A 25,469-nucleotide genomic window follows, 5' to 3' on the forward strand; every position below is an offset into this window, starting at 1 on the left:
CTTTYTGTTTTATAATGTATGAATTCTAATCATTAAAAATGGCACCAACTGCGGTTGTCTTCTTATGCTGGTAGTTAGCAGGCATTGACAGGTCTGACGGAAAGAAACTTTTCTCTGTTGTTAGGTTGATATGTTGTGTTAAGCCAAGGACTGTGCTGATTGTATGTACCTCTCCAAAAGTCAGTCTAGGCGCGTGTGTTACTCCACAGAATCCTCGTACAAAGGGCCAAGCAGTGACGGACTCTGTGCCGGAGTTGCTTTGGTAAGTGTCCCAAAGGGAAGGTTCATGCCACATAGTCTGAGTACTAGAACTTTAACTTCTAACACTAGAACTGTGTTAAAGCGGAATTTCACTTCTGTAGATAGATATTTACTTACCTTCCAAGGGGATTGTGATATCCCTCTAAAAGCTCTAAAAGCAAAATTGATCCACTGTCTTTGAGCTGTAGATGTTAGCGATTTCCTTCAAAAGTCTTCATTTACAGATGCATTAAAACTGTTATTACAGTACATGTAGTCTGTCTACAGGATCATGACCTGTATATAAAATTCTGACATTGTACCAAAAACAAACCTATTGGACCACCTCATACTTGAAGATCATTAAAACAAACTGAAAAAAAACCCACAAAACCCAAGTACCTAACTTGCATTGATTAAGCATTAAGAGAGTAGACAGCATGAGTGTACTTTTTTTTTGTACCTTTTTCTCTAGTGCTTATTTATGGTATCAATGCTAACATGAAGTCACCACTGTTTAATTAAGCAGATATAAAAGCTGCACCGGATATTGGATTCTAGTTTGCATCTACGTGCCCATTCCTTTGTGCTCTCACCTGAGCTCCAGCTGTATTGTCTCCAGCCAGTGCAGTGATGCAAAGCTGAATACTTGCAGTGAGAGCACCATTTAGTGAGTAAACAGCACACTTGGCAACAGATAGAAAATTTGTATTTTCGTAACTTCTGAGGTTTAAGGCATAGGCTAGCTACATTATTATGCAGTACAATCACAGTTAGTTCTATGAGGTAATGTGAGCTTTTTTTTTTTAACCAGTTCCCCCCTAACTTTTACTATATCATCAAATGTAACAGAAGACTGTATGGGTAGAGCATTAAGTCTTCTATCTATGGAATAAGTTTGCAGCACACAAGGTTATTATAATAGATGTGCCTGAAGCTTCATATCCCAGAAGCACCAATCTTCCTCATAAGGTTCAGCTTGCACTGAACCAAACCGTCTACCAGGAGGAAAACAGCTCGGCAGTCTCGGTGACCACTGGCAGTGCAACACMTGGATGCAGAAATGGTCTGTTTTGTACATGTTGCCACAGAGCTTTTCATATGTTGATGTAAGTAATACCTCTGGAAAGGCTTTTTTTCTTGCTTTCTAGATTTCTTTTGCAAAAAAAGATGTGCACAATGGTATGGGCTAGTACTTCTTTATAGTTCTACTACTGCTATCCAAGAAATATAAAAATAATCTAGAAAAAAACAATTGAARCAGAAGTCCCACCTACAACTTATATTTACGTTTCACTCCAAAAATAAATTATTAACTATTTAGCTACTCATAGAAAAATGTACATGAAATTATAGACTGACAGGGTCTATAGAAGTCTTTTAGGTATGGTTGGGTACAGTTTTAATGTCTCATTTGTTTCTTCTTTTTTAAAACCTTTGGCATCACAAATTTAACCAAACTAGGACTTTTCCTAGGCTCTCAAATAACGTTCCTTGGACCAGGTAATAAAACATGTCAACACAGGTAAGGCCCTAAGGACTGCTGATAGCTGGAGGGAAAGAGTAACTTTCTCATCAGTACTGTAAGCTGGGGAATCATCTGTTAAAGCAGCATTAGAGCTTTACTTTGAAGAAGAAAAAAAAAAAAATCTACCACACAATATGTAAAATAAATATAATATTTACTGTGGTCTTATTTAACATCTTGGTGTATATCTAAGAGGGCATTCAGTTACTGGCAGGATTCAAATTACTAAGAAACCATCACAAAAAATCAAATTATCTCTGCAACTTTAATCTTACACATAATATGTTTAAGGGAGCTTTTCTTCTCCAAAGTGTTTCTTGTGCTGAATAAATATTCTAATTTACATCCCGAGACAAAAAATTAAGCATATTAGTAGTTCGCCTTGTTACACCATTACACTGTTCTCTGCAAAGGAGAGATTTTTGTAGGCTTAAGTTGTTATCTGGGATTTCTCAGGCCTATATCTTGCTTTTCCCCAAGGCCCAGCACCTCCACTACGTTACCTTTGGTTGTGTGTTTTACAAGTTTTCTTTCTGTGTTTCTCCAGAAGCCAATTGCTGTCACCTGGCCTCACCTCACTGGACCCTCAGGCTCTCTAATTTGAAAACAAAAATTAGATGCATTTTTCAATGGGTATGAGGCCAGATTTCCACTTATTTTACCAGGAGGAACAAGCATAAGGGGCAGAATCCATTTCAGTTACAGGTTCTCAATTTATCATTTTTTTAAACCAAGTATATGACAAACATCAAATCAGAAGACTATCCATCTTTGAAAAAAAGAGCATATTAACCTTTATTTTTCCCCGTTTCTATAAATGGTAGTGATGTTAGGTCGAATGTGCACGTTCTAATCAAAAACAAGCTTTCTGGTTTACAGTCAGGAGGGTAGAATTAAATTAGTAGTTACTARTTTTAATAACTAGAATTTAGTAACTTATTAAAATCAGTAAGCTTTTACTGATACTTACTCAAGTGTGTAAAAAAAATCTATTAGTTGAAAAATCTAAATAGGAATAAAGACAGGCAATTGCCTAAGTTATTTTAGAGTATTTCTTCCACATAATCTATAGTTTTTTGGGCTTTTTTTTTTTTTTTTTTTTTTTTTTTTTTTTTTTTTAAATCAGCACTCATGCACCTACTGGCTTGAGTACAAACAAAAATTCCTAGTTAAGATCTTGAAATTTTCAATCTGAGAGATTATTCAGCTCACTGTTATGAAAGATTATATCTGCTGGCATAATTTTATTTCTAAATAACATCAGATAAAAACATTATAATTTTAAAAATTAATCCTATCTAAAATTGCTTACTTCCTCCAGAGTACCAAGATCACCAGTTTCTGCCATACTTTCATAGTTCTTATTCAGCTTGCCTACCTCCTCTTCTCATCCTGATTTAGGCYTCTCTTCATAACAACATTTTATTTACATCATGGCTAAGGGTAAAGATAGTGCTGTACAAAGACTGATAGTTTCAAGTGTCATTTTAAGGCACATATCAGAAAAGATGTTTTTGCTCTTTGTTCGTTACAATGCCGTTCCCACCATGCATGTGACTGTGGCGCTTACCAAGTGCTCTGCCCAAACTCAGCCAGATCACAGAATTATGAAAATACTGACTAGAAGGGACAGCATGTGGCAGTCACCTTGCAGCCTCCTTGTCATCAAACTAAACACCTTCGGTTGCCTCAACTTCTCTTCCTGCAGCTTAGAATCCAGGTCTCTGAGCATTGTCACTGTCTCACCTCGGTGGCTGAAGCCGTTTTCTGTCTCTTTTGTCTCAGTCAGATAGTGATATTTACTGTGGTTACATTGTGTTTGTAGCTTATTTCAGTTATAAAGCCCCCTTTGAATATTTTAATTTATTTAAATGTGAATATGCACACACATTAAAATAGGTAAAGAAAATGAGGAGAACAGATCATAAGTTATATTTCACTTTAAAGAGGTGGGTCATTTTCAATTTCTCTTATACTTGCAGTAAAACCATGAATCATAATAAACTCATTTTGCCTAAAAGCAAAGATAATTTTTTTTTTCCCATGAAAATCACTTCATTGCTGAGACAGAATCATGCCAAAGTATCCAAAGAGGTGATCTAACTGTTCATCCTGTGCTTAGCATTGAGGGTTATTTGAGGTTGGGCATGCTTGATGCTTTGTAGTCAGCTCCTCTTCTCATACAGGTGCAGCCTCAGCACTTCCTTCTTGTTAAATCTTGTTAAATCTTTCATTTTTTTTTTCCCCCCTCCAAACTCACTGTACCTGGCACTTCCCTTATAGAAAAGTTTTTTTTTTTTTTTTTAATAGATTTCAGCAGTTCTGACATYCTTAAAGCAGTTAGATTCATTGCAATAGGACCCTTTCTCAGAGAAATCAACCTTAYCCTCTTACCAGTGATGGTTATTCATTTTTATTTGACATGATTAATTTATCAATTTTAAAATTRCTCTAAATGTACCCTGATCAATATCTTTTCGGTAACACATATCATTAACATGCCCTTGCAATATCAAGTACTTCGGCTTATCTGTGACTTCATCATCAAAGGCATCTTGAAGGATGCAACCTTAAGTGAGAAGCTCCCTGGGTAAGGGGCAGTCAGGGTGCGGGTGCTGCCACTCCCCCACAYGGAATCTTTGCTGCTCACTGTCAAGGGATACAACACCGAATCAGCTCTCAAAAACATTGAGATTCAGGTACCTCTCACTGAAGCATTCTAAATTCTAACTCAAACACAGTCATCTCAAGTGCTCTTACCCTGTGCAGTTCCCCCCTTATCAAATCACAGACTTTCCATTCACTTATCTAACTTTCACTGTAAGAAAAGCTATCAACTCTTCCAATGTTGCCTACTTACCTACTTAACTCCTATACTACTTTCTAAGTCAGCAGTCATCACATTTCCTCATGAGGCATCTCTAAAACAAAATTGTTCTACATAAACTTTTTCAAGCTTTTCACCCTTCTGCCCCTTTTAAGAAGAAATTGTGAAAAGAAATTCAGTAATTCAAACCAGTGATTCACTTGAATAATAGTGCAATAATACTTAAATGTTAATGATCAAAGTGACACAAATGAAGAGGGACGCCTACTCACACTTGAACACACTCCAAATTGCATTCAGTTAAAGAGCTGGATGTAACTGACGGCTTTGAATTGTAAGTTTTTGGGGTTGGGTACCCCTTGATGATGATAAATGTGGTTTATTTTTAACATTCATACTGAGGTCCATTATCACCTACAGCCTTGGTAAAGCTGCCAACCATGRAAATATTAAATATCTAATTCCCTCAGCCTGCTACCTGTGCTGAAACCAATTATATTCTTTCTTCACTCACAGTACTTGCGTGCATGCTAATCATTTTCTGTCAGATGCACTGCAGCAAGCCAAGGAGTAGCAGTCCCCAGTTTGCAAAACAGTTGGGCACAGCATCTGCTGAAAAAAAATAACTACCCTCTCTTTTTCTGAGATCATAGAGACTGCACTGCAGAACTGGTCTAACAGCAGCGCTTCCCAGTCATAACAACATGCTGCTACTTGATTTAAACTCCGTGAACCTGTGCTTGAGCAATGAGATTTAAATGTTCTTTATTCCAAGGCAGCAAGAAGCTGTTTTTCCAGATATTTACATGGCTCTTAGATAAAAGGTAGCTGTTAATAATTACATTTCTTGTCAGTAACAATAATGTATCAAACTTCTCAAAAGTCAACCAGTTCTGCTTATCCACCTCATCCTAGATATTAAAGCTCTTAATACATGTGTATGCAAATTGCTATACCCTGATCCCCCAGCTCAGCTATCACCACCCATTTCCATTGCTCGTTTATTCCTTCCTCCACAAACATATTCATGCTCTCTTTCCTGCAAAGTTATGAGGAAAACAAAACAAACCCAAAACCTTCACACACAAGAAAAATCCTTGCAGGCTTGTCTGTAGTGCCACTTCTCAATACTGTTTTTCTCATCATTTTTTCCAGTATCATTATGTGTCATGGCATCCCCTATACATATGATTGCATGTAGATGTGAAGTAACTTCCATTATTTAAGTAGCATTCATATTTTTCATTAAAGTGATAAAATCAGACAAGGTGCAGCTGTTCACACAGCTGGCTTATGAAAACATTCTTTCCTCTGCCATTTTCTGTACTAGCCCTTCACACCATTTCCAAGCACATCTTCAAACCACTCCATCATCCCCTCTTAAACACTGAAAGAGTTCTGCGAGATGGACTGCTATGCATGTGCTCTCTGATTAGGATWTTTAAGTAATACAGCTCATTAATAAGAAGAAATACATTCCTGGGCAATGTGTAAGCAAGACACTCTCTGCACTACTGAATTTAGATATTAGTTCTGGATATGGACAGACTACTTATTCTGAGGATATATAGCGACTGGCACAGCAGAGTTGCTAACATGGCGTGCCATGTACTACCCTACTATGAAATAATATTTCAGCTTTAGAAATTCAAATAATACAGGGCCCCATTCTCAGCTTGTGTGACCTAGAAAAGCATTATTGAAATGTTCCTTATTGAAAGACCATAACCAAAAACAGGGAAAATGGCAAGCATGTTATTAAGTGAACACAACATAAATGTGAAGCAGGGCTGTAGCTCAGGGCACAGAACTGCACTATCAATATCAGAGTAAACACTGTTTCTCATGCTCAGGGAATATAATGTGAATCTTTTTTTTTTTTTTTTTTTTTTTTTTTAAAGAGAAGTCATGCTTGTTTTTATTTCATCTTGTGGTTTATTCACAGCTTGAAGATTATCCCATGCTGAACTAACCAAGTTTCTCATATTTGAAATCTACAGGCTGCTAGAATTATACCCAAAACCAGCACCTCACGTGACACAGCACTGTTTTTCAATCTTGCTTTTCAAGTAGCCATTTGAATTAGAGTTTTTGTGAGTAAAYCTCAAAATCTATTAAAAATGTAAATCTGCTTCAGATATAGCAAGATTTTTCCAAGGGCAGACATCCAAGTTCAGAAGCACTGAAACATGTGCAGACTGCAGCTGTGTTAGCACACAAAACAACAAGCTTTAGTGCTAACTTAATTTAAACTTCAACTAAATTTTACTTCTTCAAAAGTTGACACAGTATAAGCATTATGCCTTCACTCATGCCTAGGGAAATTCTGGACACTATCTGTAAAAGTATTCGAAGAGCAGTGTTTGTGGGACCCAATCAGTGTTCCATGACTCAAACTAATCTTCTACATTGRACTGTATTCAAATAAAAAGGTGGTAAAGAATCCATCTCACTTTGAGTTGCTGGTGAATAGATAAACACCGTTAGCRTGAAAAACCTTCACAATGTGGAGACTTTTTTGTTGTTGTTGTTGTTAAATTGACAGAGACCTTACCAATTTTCTATTCATATTCAGCAAGTAATTTGTCTTCCTACCAGTCCTTGGAGGTGTACAGCTTTTCCAGGAAGTACATTTGGCTATGGCTGCTTGTCTTTGCCAAATGGACAAGAACAATAAAAGGTTGGTGCCCCAAGCCTTGGGTGGTCCCCTTTGAAAGAGTAGTTCTTAATATCTGCGTATATATATTATATGCATATMTACTCACACACACACAGCTGCAAGCACTTTTGCCATAAAAGACAAGTTTTCCCTTCTCCTGGGTTAAGATGAAAAGCCAACAACAAATTGATGTAGGAATCCTGCAAGATCTACAAATGAATAAACTTGTCATAACATCTTATTTAAATTTACTAACTTGCTGTTTAGTTCTGTATGTTCTTAGACATAACATTTYCTGCTTAACTTCAGCTGTCTGCACAGCTGTGATACCTGAAAGACTGTTCTTAAGTCAACGTTTGAAGGAAACTCTCTCTGTTTTAAGACTGATTATTTCTGATCAACTTGAATACTACTGATGCAAATTATTCGCAAGAAATTTTACTTATACTGCAACTTGAAAATAGCTTTAATTTAAAAAAAATAAATTATGCCCCCAAACACTCATCCACAGGTATAAGTCCTACATTCCTTGTCAGCAATTTTAAAATTGTAACTTATATCCCTTATATTGTGAGGAACAAGAGTGTTTTTCTTTTTTTCCTTTTTCCCCTCTTATCTCTCTCCCTCTCACACTTTTTCTTTACTTAGCATTTTTTAGAAACTTCTTGACAAAATTGTGCTTATATCTGAAGCAAAACATATCCTTAGTCTTGGAAAATCTGAAACACTTTGACAAATTGTATCACAGAGAAAAAAAACCTTAAATGGAACAACAGGTCTTTCTGAATGAAACTAATTATTAGTGACACAAAAGCTGCACTCAAAGTTTGATAAATTCTAGGAATGCCAGAGCCAACACTAAAAAAAGGATGAAGTCAAAAATATGGAGAACTTTAATGTACTTTCCACCTGTTTAGAATTAATTCCTATTATGTGCTTCATTCAAAACGCTGCCTGAAGACAGACCAAACGGGCTAATTATAGGCATGAACTGAGAAATGTAAATGTTGCTACAGAAATATTAATACTGGAGGATTACGATTAGAGCTAGGAGTACAATATTTCATTAGGTGGCCTGGTCAAATGATTCCAACAGCTTGTTTCTGCAGTGAGGTTAATCAGCCAAAGCACTGACTAACAAATAAAACAATGTCCCTAAATTCAAAAAAGAAATACAGTCAATGGATATTATGTTTCAAACAAAGCACAAAAATTAGAAAAATTACCATAAAAAGCATAGTGCATAGTACTAGAGATTTTTTAAAATTAAAATTTAACATTGCAAAAACTGTCACAAATGTGAAATACAGGACTAGAAGTTCATTAGAAGAGCATTTTTTTCAGGGAGTTCTCTTGAATTAAAGCTTTGAAAAGCACAGTATGAAATAAATCTGACCAGAATTTCATCTATGCATGCAATAAATTCTTTTGAGGAAATAAAAAATTCCTTGACTTCACAGCAAGTTCAAAGGAATAATTTTAGGTAGGCAGCAACTGGAACATACACAGCAACATAACTTCTCATTTCATGATCCCAGGGCCAGCAAAGTTCACAGTATATATAGGAATCCAGAATCCTTCCCCAGAATACAACAGCAGGAGTTTGAGTCCCAAATTCCATCTCAGAACTGAAGCGTGAGTTTTAAGCAAGTTTAATGCTGAAATTTCTTGAACGTAAGCTCACGCTGGCTGTCCAGAGAACGAAAGAAAGCAATACTTGTAACCGAAATATGGGATAAAAGTGCTCCGTGTCTGTGACTTGTATTGTCAGAGAGCAGAATTTACTCAATGCTGATTACAATGCAAACAAGGTCACAGATGTTTATGGATACTATGACATGGAAAAGTGGTAATAAGTTGGAGTAATAAAGTGGGTAAAAGCTACATCACATAAAAGGAAAATTAAGAGATGGGAAAACTTACTAAGAAAGGTGAAGAGATTACAAATTTGTATGGCATGAGTAGAAACTTTATGGATCCTGTGATATCACTAAACCAGGAGTTTTGCAAATATGAGTTAGTGAAGCCTTGTTTCTAGCTGATTTGGACCCTCAGACTGCAAGCTCCAGTTAAAATCCTTTCCACTTTCAGGATATTTAAACATTTCCCCAACTAGGTACTTTCCCTGTTAGGGGTGGATGGTTTCTCTCTGCTCCTTAATGTTCTCTGTTTCTTTCCAATCACATATGGGACTAAGGTGCTGGTATTATGCCATTATTGGGATTTGTTAATATACTTTTATACATCTTCATTATTCAATAAAGTGCAAAAGCTGCTTACTTAGGCAGTGAGTCTGAACACTCTGTTATTAGTTCAAGCTTCTGGCAGGATCTTTTCCTGGAGGTAAAATGGCATCTTTCCAAATTACACCTTGGCAGAGATTTTGGCTGTGCTTAGGCCCATGGGATTTCCTCTTTCTGTATTTCTAAATCATTAAGCAACAATAAAATCTTTATGATATTTAACGCCTTGAATTTTATAACAATTATTTTAATGATCTGAGGATAACATAGTTTATAATGTCTTCTAAATTCTGCTCCCACATGCTGYATTACCTGCCAACTAATATGCAAGCAAGTTGAAGCTTTTATACTGTGACAATAGATAACCTGTGGATTCTGAGTGTGGGAATATCCTACAGCAGGACAGCATGTGTATTTTGATATCAGCCTTTACCATAAACAGTAACAGGATATAGAGTAATGGCTACAAATTTGTAGCCATTTTTACCTAGCTGAAGTAGCTAGAAGATTCCATGTCTGGAGCTTAAGTCTGAAGACACTTTGCTTTAAGTATTYGTAAGTATTTCTGACAGCAATTCTGGCACTAAAGCAGAAATGTAGTACAGAGCAAACTAATAAATATAAAGCTTCCTTGCCACCAGGCCTGCACATGTTAATGTAGAACCAGAACATGGCATTGGGAAAGTCTGAGCCTTTGGTCATKGAAGTAAACAGGGGGCACGTTTCGAGCTCAGTTCACTTGTCAAGCTGACAACAGCTGGGAGACCTCTATGCAAAATATATAAGTATCACGCTATCAGGAGTGTTTAAGACCTTACCTATTTGCTCTCTTTCATCTGCTTAAATGAATTCAAGTTGTTAAAGATGCCTAAAAATGGTGATTCCATGCATATAGACCTCAAATCCCAATAAATGCTAAGGAGAAAATTATACAATACTACTGCTAAACAAAACTAGCATCAGAGATCCTAAGCAACTGATTGAACACAAGGAGAGTATAAAGAACTATAAGACACAATATTATTTACAAATCAAGAGTGTAATGTTTGTAACTAGGACCCAAGTCAGAAAGAGTCAGATTTGGAATACTAAATTCCTGTGGCTGATTCATGAAAGGTTTCACATAACCATGAGAATGAATAATCAATAAAATACCCCTTATATTTTTTTATAAGTAACATGTAAATATGTGTGGATGCACACACACACACACGTGTATATATATATATACACACACACAAGAATGGGGCTACATTTGGAGCCCTGTGTCCAGTTTTGGGCCCTCAGTAGGACAAATACACCAAGAACTGAGAAGAGTTCAGTGGAGGGCCACTAACGTTGCTAAAGGCACATGACAGGCAAAGGAAAGACTAAGGATGCTGCTGGGCTTCTTAAATCTGCAAGAAAGAGATGCAGTAGCAGCCTCTTTCACCAGCTAAATTGGCTTGTAGAAATATGGATCCAGACATTTCTCAGAGGTGCGTTCCAAAAAACAAGAGGCAAAATTCACAAGACAGAGTAACATAAGATCTAGCTGGCAATGATGAAAGAAGTCCCCTTATGGAGGCTGCTATGCACAGTGAATAACCAGAGAGGCTGTGTAATCTTTGTCTGTTCTGTCCCTGTCTGAATGTCTGTTCTGGTCTTTTATGATTGTGTTGAACAACTTTTGTGATAATGCAGGGAAATAGAAATACTTGATTCTCCCAAAGTTTTCTGTAGACCAACTCATATCACTGCTCTACTAATTAAAAAACTTAGAAATGCAAACCTAATATTACCTTTTTTTGTTCATCTTTAAGAGAAAGAAAGCAAATTTCCCAAACTAAATTCCCACCACCTACTTCATTTTTATTTTCAGAAATAAGTCAACTTAAGCAAGGTCACCATCCTTATCCTACACCCTTCTTCCATTTTTAGTGCTAGCACGGAAATTTTATGGCTTGAAAATGAGATGTAAATAGAAATAGCTATTATTCTATGTCAGGAACAAAGAGATGACATTAAAGGAGAATCTGTTCACTTCACTAGAAGCCAGACTAAATTAAGTCTTGACCTATAGCACAGTGTGATGCTATCAGAACCTGGTTCAATGCCAGCTAGTCTCAATGACGCCTCTGCAATCTAAATTCAGCTATTAAAAAACAAAAAAACTTTTCYGTAGAAAAGAAGGCAAATAACGTACAATTGTAGATAACCTTTTCTAAGCTTACAAAAATGCAGTAAAGCATTATTTTAGCAGATGAAACATCAAAAGCAATTAAGATTGAATAGTACGTATCTTTAAAATACACCTTTAAAAGAGCAGCAGCACTTTCCAAATGAAACTGTAATTCCATCTAGTCTTTCTAAGGTCCTTTCAGTGCTCTGATCCCCACTTAGCATTCATTTTAAGGCTCTGCCTGGGAGAGAGAAAGGGAGGAGATAATGGGCAAAGGAAAAGAGCACGGGAAGAAGAAAAGGAAGAGTTTATCTTTTTGTTGTTGCTGTTTAAGAAGCAATCATTTGACTAAAAATTAATAAACTATGATAGAGCATTTCCATTTACAGTAGAATTGGTTTTAAACATCACACATGCTAATTTAATCAGAAAGATTATGTCATCTCCATTTTCCTGTCTACACCTTCAATAGAGGAGACTGATAAAAGTTATTGGTTCTATGCCAATAAAGCTTCCTAGCTTATTTCATAACTGCTGAATGTGAACGCAATCTTTGTCTATTCAAGGTGATGCACAGTTCAGAGAAAAACCTCAAGGAGACAAAAATCACAAGGAGAAAGCTCCACCAGGTAGATCAGGAGATCATTTAGCCAAGCTTCTTTCCCTCAGAAGGCCGCAAAAGTCCAGAGGTATATCCTGAATACCTCATATGTATTCTCTACAGCAACTTTTACATGTGGAAAGACTCTTGTAAACGATCTCTCTTTTCAACTAAATATCACCCTAACCATCTTTGCTTATACACTAGTTCTTAAAAGAAAAGAGCTCAAACTGAGAGAGAAAAAAATAAATGAGAGAGAAAGAAATTCAGAATTGCTGATTAATTAAGGGGGGCGGGGAAAAGCACCTTATGGTTCCTTAGCACGTTAGCCATTGTCAAAGAAAAATGTCTTGCTGAAATGAATGGTTTGTAAATGGATCCTAAAAAAGATTATTTGACAATAATGAAAATACCTAGCTAAACAGTTCTACAATGTTTAACTGCATTTCAGGCTGAAATGGTATGGCGAGCACCAGCATGTGAAAAATAGACTGGCCCTGAGCCTTAAAATTGCTGCCAACTCCAGAGGAAATCTTGCATCAAATAACCTTAGCTTTGATTTCCTGAATAGTGAGGCATGGGCCCATAAAATTTTTGTGAAAAAAAGAGTTCTGAGAATATTATCAAGACACGAGTAGCCCCAGAGCCAAAAAAGAAAAAAAAAAAAAAAGAAAAAAAACCACTATTCCCTGGAAATGCTAAGAAGCGCTATTTTATTCAGGATAGTATCATCACTATGCCTCCTTGGCCTGATCTCTCCTCTCCTCCTGTGTGGAGTTATCAATTTTAGAAGCAAATCCTGTAGTATTTTTGCCAGAGATGAACAGTCAGGAGCTCTTACTCTGAGTACTGCTGACAAGAATTTGGCAGTAACACTCACATATACCTGAAAAGTCCTTGTGAAAAATGCAGTGAGTTACAATTCTAATGACTTTGTGGAAGGACACAAGCTACTGTTCCATCGAGGTTACAGGARAAGATAAGAATAAAGGAAAATAACAATTTCCGGAGAAAGGACTCCATACGCTCACCCTCCAGTATCACCTTGGAAATCTGGCCTGAAAATACAATGCTTCATCTACAGTCAGAGAGATTAGGAGACCATATGGTGAGTTTCACCTCAAACCTTTGGATGCCATCCCTGGTTCACCGGTTCTAGAACTGATTTATGGAGGGGAACATGCACTGTTTTGCCCCAGAAAGCTTGGTTCTCAGTTGAGGGGAACTGGATACAAAGGATTTTTGGCATTGGGTGGTCATCTTATTTTAGAAGGGCTTTTCTTTCAGTGGCTGCTTACTTGCTCATTTTATAAAGATCAGCATCTCTATTCTGAACAGTTTAGGTGCCATTACAGCAAAGGTGTTAGCACCTTGCAAAAGTCTACAGACAGTGCTTGTGTTAATACCCTCCTGTACACAGACATGGGACTCCAATTATATAGCAAAGTGCCTAGGAGAGACTACATAGGATGTTATTTACTTGAAGGAAAGAATATTACAAATAACTTCCTGATGTATAAGAAGATGCACTTGAAATACCACACTTGGCCTTTTGAGAAAGCCAACCTTAATTGCAGAGATATTGAAGAACAAAAACTTCAGTAGGAGGAGAAAAAGAAAACATACAAATTGAAATTATGAAGAAAGAGAGAGACAGCAGTTCTTTCCCAGAAGGGATGGCAATATATAACAAGAATGAGTCATTCTGATGCAGCTCTGTGATTCAGACAACTCAAAAAACACTCTGGCATGACAGACCACCAGCATTTTTTGCCCTTTGTGAATCCATGCAAAGGCAAAAGGATTCTCCAGATTTTAAGCGGCACATAATTTTAATGATTTTCTGACAAAGTATATTCCCCTGGCCTCAAATTTGTTAAACTGACTGCAAATGTCCTTTTAGCCAACAATTACCCAACATAGTAATCTGATTTGTTTCAGGCCACCTTTTATTAGTAAAGCCACATATATTTGCAAATGAACTCTAATCACCTTCCACAATTAAGGCAAATATCCTGAAACCAAATCTGAAATCTAGGTAATAAACTAAGAACCATTTTGTCTTTAATCATCATTCATTCATTATGTTGAACAAGTTAAAATTTTCCTCTGAAATGCAAGATTTAAACCAACTGCTCTCKACATTGAATAGGTTGAGGACTGCATGATTATTTCCCATACTTGCATGCTCATGGTACTGTCAAAATGCCATGTAATTTATTTTGAGGGAGAACATAAATTACAATTAGATATGGATTAATCCATTATTATTTCCCAATATACTTTTATTGACAACTGCTACAAATAGCCTTTGAACAGAGTGGCTGAATAACAGTGCAATAGAGTTCAGGTTTGCACCAAGTTATTTAAAAATACAGCAATTACTCATCGTGTGCATCTCTCACCCTTTCTCTAGTCATAGCTCTATGAGAATGTACCTTAAATACAAAAGGAGAAAGGAGAAATAATCTCTTAAAATAATAAAAATAAAGTAGAATTTGGCAACCAGGAGGCACAGTTAGAAAGTCTAGAGGAACAACCTTTCATCTTACCAGCCACAGATAACCTAGAAAGGAAGTGGAAATTAATAAATACCCAGTGACCTAATTGTATGGTCCAAAAGATTGTGTGTGTGTGTGTGTGTGTGTGTATGTGTGTGTGTGTGTGTGTGTGTGAATAAAAGTCACATTCTGATCTTATGAATGTCAAAAGTTTTGGTAATAACTTGGCATAGAATTTGGCCAGTGGAAAGTAGGAGACTGGGAATGGCAGCAACAGATTTCCTAATACTTAATGGAGTCTAGTGATTAATAACTGTGCAAATGAAAAAATGAATGAAAAGTAATGAGAATGACTTTTGTCATGAGACCATCACAGGCATGTCAGCACAAAAAAACTTGTGAGGTTTGAAAAATCTTTCAGCAACATTTGAGAACTGTAAGAGAACAGAGCATTCTCCAGCTCTCTTGAAGCCTGCTCAGAACCTGTCAGTTATCCCRAACTCCTCCTCTGTTAGGCCCAGAGAAGTAAAGAGGTCAGCAGAGGCAGTCGGGAAGGACAGGRAAATGACTCATACTAGTTTTCTGTCAATGATCGCGTCAATCCTTCACTATGTTGAATTATAAACATACAATAAACATTATCAAGCGTTTTGAGGCAGGTTTTGAAAGAAAACAATTATTCTCATGTTTGTATTTTCCAGGACAGACAGATGGTCCTCAAAGAGGCTAGTAGTTTAAACAGATTTACACAGAACAGAATTATAAAKAATAAGAAAATTCATTTTCATGCAAGTTTCAGGCTCATAGAGGCCAGTGAGACTTCACAGCACTTTAACTACCTGTACTCTCCTCTCTCTTCAAGCTAAGGCTGATACTCCTTATAGAAAATGCCAACCAACATATTTGTTGTATTTGGCAAAGCTACAAACAACTGAAATTCCTGCAGAATTGTGAATCCTCATCAGGCATGGTATCTGCCATCCTTACCACGTAGCACTTAAATCAATATCGCTATTTAAGGGAAATCTTTTGCACTGACTTGTTAGATGAAACACATTGAAAGGTGTGTTACAATATCTAAGTTTAGCTACTGTTCTGCAGATTAAAAAAAATAGAATATAGTTTGTGTAAAATGCATTAAAAATTACAAAAGTTTCTCTCATGTATTTTTCAGAATCTAAGACAACCATAATCCACCGCTGAGCTGCTTATTCTATTAGTGTAAAAATATTTGCAAAAGCATACTGAATATTCAATGCAACAGTCCATAAATTAATACACACATATATAATTCCCCCATATTCATTAAACATTTCAAACATTGTAAAAGGGGATGGGCAATGGTTCTCATTCTTTAATCAAACACACATCAAACCTGTATGAGGTCAAGAGTCACAGGCATACCTCAAAATTTGGTGCACCAAGAGGAAAAAACCCTGTGAATGGCCTGCAAGCAAAAGTGACAGTGACTACACACGAGCCCCACTGCACCTGGTGGAAAATGATAAACAAGAAAGTCAGCTGCGTTCTCAGTATATGAAACTCATCACTACTTCATCATCGCTTACTGCCTGTCACAACCAGTGTTTTTGACTGCCCACCAGTCTCACGTGGTAGCAATCCAGAATTATCTGTGACACATCTGCACAGCAAGCAATTTTGGAAGAACTCTTCTGTTTTACGAGTGACCATCCGCTTCTACTCCACGTCCAAAAAAATAATCACATTGTTAAGTGCACAAAACTGCTTAATACAACATTGAAACATACATACATTAAAACTGCTTTAATACAACATTCTATCTGCTTCAGCTAAAATTTGTGTTTGACACAAAGTGCGTGCAATTGGAAACAATTTGTTAGGCTTTCTCTCTCCAGACCAACAAAGAGAATTCAAAATAAATAAATTAATGAAAACTTCATTTTTAAGCCCCTCTCCCTCTCTTTTTCCATAATTGCCCTAGCTGAAGAATATTGAATCTCAGATRTAATGATCTACACAGAATGAATAACCTAGATGTGGTTTGACTGAATTGACTGAAGTAAGGAAAAGCTGATAGAATTCCCCAAAGGCAAACCCCACAGCTCCTCTCCTCTCACAACAGAGCTTGAATACGGAGTCTCCTGTTCTTAAAAATCTGCAGAAATTTGATTAGACAATCTTGCAATTTTTAATCCTGCTAAACTAATGAGTGGGTTTTCCCTTTGTAATAGCAACAATAACAAACGATACACGCACACGCCCCAACCCTAAGATAGCAAATCAACTGTACTGTTGAAACACAACATAAATGCAATCACATCTTTCTTCAGCAATGCCTGAAACCTGGCACTTGGAATTGAAGGGGAATTTAAAATTCATATCGTGGATTCTTATGCAAATAACAATAACTTTAAACTTACCAAATCATCATTTGCAGATAGTGGTTTTGGAACACCAGGTAACATTTTGTAGTCCTTTAAGATCATGTTTCAAAAGGCTTCATAAAAAAAAAAWAWAWAAAAATAAWAACCCTGCAGCAGAAGATAAACATTGTATCAACACAGCAGCACAGACAGTTACCTTAAAGAGTGACTTTAATGTGCTARTTSAGACACCAGGGAGGTCTTGCCTTTAAAGCATGAGGCTTCATAGGGACAGTTTTCTTGAACTCTTAGGAAAAAGGTAAAGAAGGAAGTTTTCCCTCTGAAAACCCCTGTGCTGAAAAGTTTGATTCCTGCTTAGAATTGGTAAGCAAGTATGTACTAAAATCTTAATTCTGTAGTTCACTGTATTGCAAAGGGCTTGCTGAAAAAAAAGTAATTCCCTTCATAGGCAGTAGTAGGAGTAATGCTTAAATTGGGAGTTGAGGCAGGAGTGGGAAAGAGAGAAGACAGCAATTCAAATTAATTGAAATTAATATCCCGAATATTATGGTCCAAACTGACAAATTACTATACATTCATTTAAAGAATAATAACAATCAAAAAGGTACAGTAAAACAACAATAAAAATGCAGTAGACTTTCTCAAATTTTAAAGAGAGTGATAAATATGGAAGCAAGATGAAAACATTTACAACTTTTGAAGGATATCAGACTATGCTTTGCAAGAACTCTATTTCACCATATTAAATATTGCACTTAATACCAAAACAAGTTTTAACCTTTACAGTGCAGTTCTCTTCAGAATTTTCACTTTTCCAAATTAAGTATTTATCCCTTGCTGCAAATGATCTTCTGATTTATGTCTTGATTATTTTGAGGTTCCATTAGGAACTCAGGGAGAAGAGTTTGTATTGTTTGAATAGTTACATTCCATTTTAAATAGATGGAATGGCTCAAAATTTTTGCCTCTCTTGGCTAATGCAYGACATGCAAAATGATGAAAATTAAGACCTTGGAAACAGAGGAGCATAATCAATTCTAAGGGTATTCAGACAGGTACTGAAACACAGACACAAGCAGGAGCAAAGTGAGGTGCACACTCTTCACCCTAGGAACTTGTTAAAGTGTATATCYGTGTTCAAAGTATTTTTAGACATAGAGGTACCTTCCTTAAACAAGAAAAAAAACAAAACAAAAAAAAATCAAAGCTACGCACACATATGTACATATATGACTGTGTAGCTACTACTACTATTTTCTCTCATCGTTTTTACGCCTACCCAACTCACAAACTCATTTCTTTTTTTAGTCTAACTCCCTARTTCTGAGCAAATGTTATTTGAGAAACATCTTAACAAAAGCACCACACACCTAAATAGGTGATACRAGCTCATATAGAGATCTGGAAGTTACCTCTAAATCACCTGGTTTATATGCTGGTAACAAAGTTTATGAAACTCGAAACTCAAGCCGAGCTGCAATATCTGCTACCTGTAGTTGGCCAGGCAACCAAGTGACGGCACTTGGTAATTTCTGCAATCCCAGGATGTTCTCATAACAATCTATAGTTTAAGGAAACCAACTTAAGCTGCAGCAACTGTTAGTTAGTTAGTTAGTTAGTTAGTTAGTTAGTTAATTAAATAAATAAATAAATAAATAAATAAATAAATAAATAAATAAATAAATAAAATTAAAAAAAAAAAAAAGACGCCCCGCCCCGCGCGGCCGTAACGGTTCTAACGGTTCCAACGCACGTGCCGGGGCGGGGCCCTGGGGGGCGGGGCGCGCTCAGCGCCCGCACGTGGGGCTCGTGCCGAGGCACGTGGCCGCTGGCCCCGCTTGCGCCGCTGTGCGCATGCGCCACCCCCGCCCCTCTGCGGCGGGCGCCCGGCGGCGCGTGCGCGCACGGGGAGAGCGTCATGGCGGCTCCCTGCGGCCGCTTCCTGCACATGGACTGAGCGGGAGCCGGCGGCCGCCACCGGCGCCATGGCCGCCAGCGCCGCGCTGGCCCTCGAGCGCTCCCTGCTCAGGGGCTTCCCCAGCCCCGCCGAGGCCCTGGTGTGCAAGCAGGACGAGCTCGCGGCGGCAGGTGAGGCCCGGCCGGGCCGGGGCGGCGGGCAGCCAGGGCTGGTGCGGGGGGCGGCTGCAGGCGCCCTGTGCGGCGGCTCGCGGCGGGCCGCGGCTCTGCGCCCGGTGCCCGGGGACGCGGCCGGGCGGCTGCGCGGGGCCGTCACCTCCGGGCCCGTCCTGCGGGCGCGGGGGAAGGGAGGGAGCGGCGCGAGCTTCCCAGTGTTAATTCCTAGCTCAGCTTCCCAGTGTTAATTCGCATTTAGCCTTAAACACTGCATTGCCCCCGAGTCCTGCATCCTAGGTGTCTCTTTTAATCGCTTCAGTGAGGATTGGGTGTGTTTTGTGCTAGCGCTGTATTGACATCGGCTTTGGACGAGGCTGATGTTGCAGAAACATATATCTGGTAACGAGAGAAAGTAATGAGGCTTGTGGTGACTGTTAGTTATTACTGAAATGAACCCTAATTAGCCTGAGATGAAAGTGAAAGTCTGTGGCCTTTAATTTGTATGGTATCTTTTGGAAAGGCCAGTGCGGAATCCAGAGCGGAATATATGGGATTATAGACAGTCACGCTGCAGTGGGATTGGAAAAACAACCATCAGCGCCCTCCCTGCCGATAACCATTCCAGTCCAATGCAGCCCTGCCTCTCTGAGCAAATATAACCCCATAAAAGTTGCCATTTGGTGAAAGACTGTCTCCCCGCAGAGCAGCTGAGGGCAGTTGCTCATCTCTGCTCTGTGGGGAGGACAGTGTCGGCAGGGTGTCAGGAGTGTGACGTTCCTTTTGTATCCGCTTAAYGTCTTGCATTCACTTAGCACAAACAACCTCTCAAGTTATTTGTCTGGCGTTTGCCATAAAGAGCAAAAACTGTGGTAAATAGCCTGGTGCAGGGAGATGAGAATGAATGTCTTTCTATCATCTATTCCTACCAAGTCATCCATCTCTGCTGCTGAAGCTGATTTTTAGCTTGGGCTTCAGATTGCCCAAGTTTTCAGATTTTGTTGTTGTTGTTGTTGTTGTTGTTTTCAGATTGCCAAGATTGTCAAGACTACTTCTTTTGAGCTAAAAGAGTTGGGGTTAGTATTGGCTTGCTTGCACAGCTGCAGCTTGTGCGGATGTTCCCTTGTGCTGGTGTTAATTTGGTGGCCTGGGTGCCAGTGTTGGTGCAGCAGTGATGGCATGTGAGCTGTGCTCCACCTGGAGTCACAGATTTGACTGCAGTCCAAGCAGAGGGACAAATTTGGTAGCCGTTTAACTCAAGAATATGAGGTTTTAACACTTGAGAGTTGATCTAACAGGCACCCTCTTGGTTGGTTGCATGTTGGGGGGAGTAGGGAGGAAGGAAAATGCCATTTGTGAACAAAGATTTAGCCTAGTGAATATTTCGGTTGTTTTGAAACACCTTAGTAAATATATGGTGTTTCATGAAATCAGTTTGTCTTGCAAGAAACAAGTAGAGAAAATGGATTTGTAGCAGTGTGGTAGTTACTGTTAAGAATCCTGCTTCTTGTACAGACTTATTTAGAAAGGAAATTTATCTTGAGGATTTTTTTTAATACAGCCACAGCAATATGACTATTCYCAGCAATTAAAGGAAGTGCAGTCCCTTGGGAATTTATTCTCTGAACTTTTACATCTATTGAACTGTTTTTGATTGGAGTCTTGATTAACTTTAGTGTATTTATTTGAAAGGCCATCTACATATTTCCCTTAATTCCTGTGTGTTCATACAGCAGTTTGTGTTTAACTATAACTATAACATTAATACAAGCTCCGTAAAATTCCTTTTGAATAAGGTGACTCTCATGATTGCTGTTATTTAGATTAAATAGATCTGCACTTATTGCAAGGTAAATTAAAATTCTTTTTTTCCTCAAAGAGATGTGTATACTGTGAATAGTTCTTCTAGCATGATTTTTTTTCTAAGTTGACGATTTATTTCTTTGTTTTACAGAAAGTGGACTGCTGTTGAAATTAATTTTCGATGGGAAATATGAGGCAATGTTTTCAAATTCAGCCGTCCGGGATATTTTCAATGCACCTTCTGTGGCAGAGGAGAACATTGACAACTACTTGGAGGAACAGATCCTCGCATACCTGGACTGTCCTGCAGAGGCTGARCACATGGAAAGGTGGAAATAATTGGTTATTATATGGAAGGTTCAATAGCGACTATTTTTTCTTTTTTTYTCTTTCTGAAGAAATAAAATTTAAAAATAGTTTTGCTATAATATGTAAGTTTTTTCCCTCACTATTTCCTGCTGGAGCATCTGTTTTTTATTGGGTCCTTCACTAAACAGTATTTTGATATGAAGGCTTGCTGAAAAGGTCAGCTTCATTTGCGGTGGTTACCCYGAAGGTGCTGCTATAAGGAAGCCATCTCGCCATGCACCTTTATCTCTGAAGCACTGTATTGCATACACGTGAATAGGTGAAATACCATTTAATATCCCTGTCAAAGTAATGTCTATCTGTATTTTTCAGGTTGATCCATAATGGATTGTTAGTGAGATTATTAATATCACCATAAAATGAGTAAGATATTTCTAATGGATAGTATCCATGGATTTATTAATTTTGTATTTAAAACTTACTTTAAAGGTAGACTCCCTTTGGCTTCCTTTAGCAGTAGAAGTAGTAGAAAATGCATGTATGTGTATATATATGTAATTTAAATAATAAAACTTAAATAGTTTTTATTTGTGTGTGTGTGTGTATATATATAGCTTATTAAAAGATCTAGGTGGGAAGAAGTTTGTTTCCCTCAAAAGGGAGGAGGGGGGACAAAAGATATGAGAAGATAAATATTAAAGGTAAGAAGAAACTAAGTATTGAGTATAAGTGTGGCTGGATACAAATACATGTGTGTTGATGTGACAGGCATAAAAACAAGAAGTTTTGCTAAAATACCAGAATGAAACAAGTCTAAAGCATTTAGCTGAGATTTTTCTGAAGCCGTGGATCGTAGTGGGACAAAAGATGTGCTCTATTATGTAGTTCCTAATCTCTCTGTCATTGTTTGTAAATCAGGCCTGATTCTTTTAAGAAGTTTAGAGGGAGACCCTGAGCATTAATGAACACAATACAGTATGATGTGCTCTTGTTTCTGAAATGGAGTGTCCGGAGGTTGTTCCCATGGATTTGTCTCTAACTTCTTTTGGAGTTTTTTGCTTGTTTTTGTTTTGCTGCTGTTGTGTATGGCTGGAGCTTATATGGTGGTGTAATTTGGAGAAAAATGTCAGTATTGGTAACTTCTCTCTTGAAATGGTTTATTCTGAATTATGCAGCAATCAAAGGTCTGTCAGAGCTTGAAACAAACTGAAAGCTATTGACACAATCCTAGTCTTAATTATTGATTAATGCATGTGTTGCTGCATGTGAATGAAATAGCTTTTATGAACTGTTTAGCTTCTTTAAAGTCATATGTATATCATATGTCACCATGACAAGATATTATAAAGTATCTTTATATTCCTGCTATGTTTTTTTGGCCTGTATCTCCTTAACAGGACTGTATTGCCTCTGTTGTAGTGTGCAGAAAGCAGCAGACTKTTTCTTAGGGCTTTGGTCTTACAGTTCTTTCTTTCCTGTGCAAACGTAGGCAGCATTAGGAGCCCTCTGCCCAAAGGTATGAAAGGAGAACCACAACACTGAACCTTTCAGAAGCAATTGCGTGTTTGTTTTTTCCCCCAAGATTACATGCTATAGTATTATTTGAAATTAAAGGTTTGTTTTCTTTCRAAATGTAAAAGTGTCTTCCAGAAATATTTTCTTTTCAGTAGTCAAGTAATATATTTTTTATCAGGTTCTGTTATTATGACATAACTTGAATGATACTAGCACTGGAAGATAAGTTGTTTATGTCTTTCTCTTCATAGAAAGTCTTCTAAAAGAAGACAGATCACCTTGTGCTTTAGGTGGATGTGGCTTACAGCACTTACCTATAGCATGTACTGCTTTGCCTCCAATGACTTTCTGAGTTAAAATAGGTATTTTTCCAAGCTTCAAGCCCTGTGCCTTGTGTGAGTGCTTTATGGAAGAAATTAATGCAACTTTTTCATATTGTTATGTTGATCTTTGACTCCTTATGGTGAGAATGCCTGACACCCTTCAATGATCCTAAGAAAGTGTAATAAATTCTAGCTTAGAAAACTCAGTAATATGATGATCTGTGACTTTGAGTATGCAGGTCCTACTTCAAAACAGCATTTTTTCCTGAGATTAAAGTCACAATTCTTAGTGGCATCTGAATTCAATCAGAAGTGAAAAGTTGGGTAGTGTTAACCTTATTCTTTTAGCACAATCTAAAATAGTACAAAGCACAGCCTTTATAGCATTAAAATCTCCTAAGGAGTTCTTTYACTGATGTTAAAAGAGTTAATAAGATAATGAAGTTAAAAGATTATAACCATTTAAATAATGAAACTTATACTCAGTTTCAGAAAGAAAARTAATTCTCAGAATTTCATTATTTCTAAAAACTTTTTACGTTAAAAAGCATGATTAAGTGAGAACTGCTGTAAGTGTGTCTGAGGTTGTACCTAACTTTTTAAAGGTTAGTGTAGTTTTATTTTAGGTGAAAACAAATCATGTTAAAATAGAATTAAACACAATAATGTGACATACAGTGATACCATCTTCTTTCTCCGACAATGCGGAGGGGGTATAAAAGTGGGTTGTAGGCAAATATAATRCTGCAGTAGGCAAATATGGGATAATCTGCCTTCTATACTGATCTGATAATTATATGTTTCAGAATTTAAGCCTGCATCTAGTTACCTCTGTTTCCAAAATGTTGTCACTACCGTTCTGCATAACCAAGAATATTTCCAACTCTTCGTTTCACATGAGGCTCTGCATTCTTTAGTGCTAGGACTAGATTCATTATACTGGGAGTCTGATYTTATTTATTTTAAGATTGGGGGATTTTGAATTAACCAGGTTTTGTAGTCTTCATAAAAAATTTCCTCTGTTAATTGCTTTTCTTATCTACATTGCAGGCAGAGGCTGGTGTTCCTGCTTGGTGTGGGCAGTCTGCAACTCTTTGTCCAAAGCAACTGGACGGGGCCTCCTGTTCGGCTACAGCCTGAGGACTTTCTKCCATCTGCACTGTTGCAGCAATTCTGTGAGGTACACTTGAATTTTAGTATGCTGTCTTTTTATAGCCACTGCTATTCTATTCATGGGAAAAAGTCATTTATCCAGAAAAGATTCCTCTATGAGGCAGGGTGGGAATGAATTGCYGTAGATGATGAGTCCTGTTGGCTGCTAGTGGAAGTATCAGCTATATCAGCATTTTATGCACTTTCCTAAATGCAATTACTGTGTGTGTTTTTCAATACTTAAGAGGTTTCCTAGTGGAAGTGTTGAGTTTGGATGGGGAAGCTGTTTTTTCCATGGCAGCTTAAAGRGCATTTGCAGTCAGTCAACTTTTATTCTGCGGTATATCCATAGGTGGATCAAAAAAAGAATATTTTAGGTGGCTTAGCGTGTTTCCCTCTCTGGAGAAGAGGTAAGAGCCATGTGTCTTGCAAATAGCAGAATGCCTAGTAGCTGTAAGAGTACATTTGGTTGCTCAGTATTCTGTCAGGTTCATGGATGATGCCAAGTGAATGGCACTGTTATTAGTATGAAAGCACTAAGACAAATAGTATTTCTGGAAGAATAGGGGAATGTAAGAGTTGAAACTGAGGGGCATCATTTTTATCTATTGCAAGATACAACATCATAACTTATGAGGTATGTGACAGTTTTTCATGGCAGTTCCATGCTTCAAGCCATGTCTGATACTGTGTCTGTACTTTATTACAGCTCCTGTCTTATTTTTTTTTAGCTGGAACTAATGCTATAGTAACTTATTTACTACTGCAATATATTGAATGGGGGCTAGAGGACAACTCCAATTACTCTTTCTTCTGTACTTAAGTGTGAATTTGCCAAAATGTAATTGGTTTTGAAGAGAGATTCTTTTGTCCCACTTCCAAAAACATTGTTGATTTGGGATATAATCAAATATGAGTTGGATGGGCTGTTTAGAAATACAATTTTCCAATGGTTAAAAGCTAGCCCGAAAAATTCCACGCTCTCTCTCTTACCTTTTTCCTTAGTTGAGACAGCCTTCTAAATACTGCTATCTCATATTACTTTCTGGGCAGAGTTTTTCCTTTTTTCCTTTTAGAAGGTGTGAGTCATTTCACTTGTCATCATTTTCAAAAAAGGCTACCTTTTTTAACTGACATTTAGTAAGATGGAACTAGTCTGCTTATGCACTTG

General features: G+C 37.6%; 1 protein-coding gene across 1 annotated transcript in view; it reads left to right on the forward strand.

Moving 5' to 3' along the window:
* The first annotated feature begins 17,672 nt into the window (after positions 1–17,672).
* TTC27 (tetratricopeptide repeat domain 27) overlaps positions 17,673–25,469 on the forward strand; it is a 114,542-nt gene continuing 106,745 nt past the window's right edge. Inside the window, 6 exon segments of the mRNA XM_026051175.1 lie at positions 17,673–17,730; positions 18,833–19,020; positions 19,023–19,092; positions 19,095–19,214; positions 21,151–21,328; positions 24,197–24,326. Of these exon segments, the coding sequence (XP_025906960.1) occupies positions 17,673–17,730; positions 18,833–19,020; positions 19,023–19,092; positions 19,095–19,214; positions 21,151–21,328; positions 24,197–24,326 (744 nt within the window).

Source organism: Nothoprocta perdicaria, unplaced genomic scaffold, assembly GCF_003342845.1.
Source record: "Nothoprocta perdicaria isolate Ctin4 unplaced genomic scaffold, notPer1 scaffold_73, whole genome shotgun sequence".
In the NCBI taxonomy this organism is placed as follows: domain Eukaryota; kingdom Metazoa; phylum Chordata; class Aves; order Tinamiformes; family Tinamidae; genus Nothoprocta; species Nothoprocta perdicaria.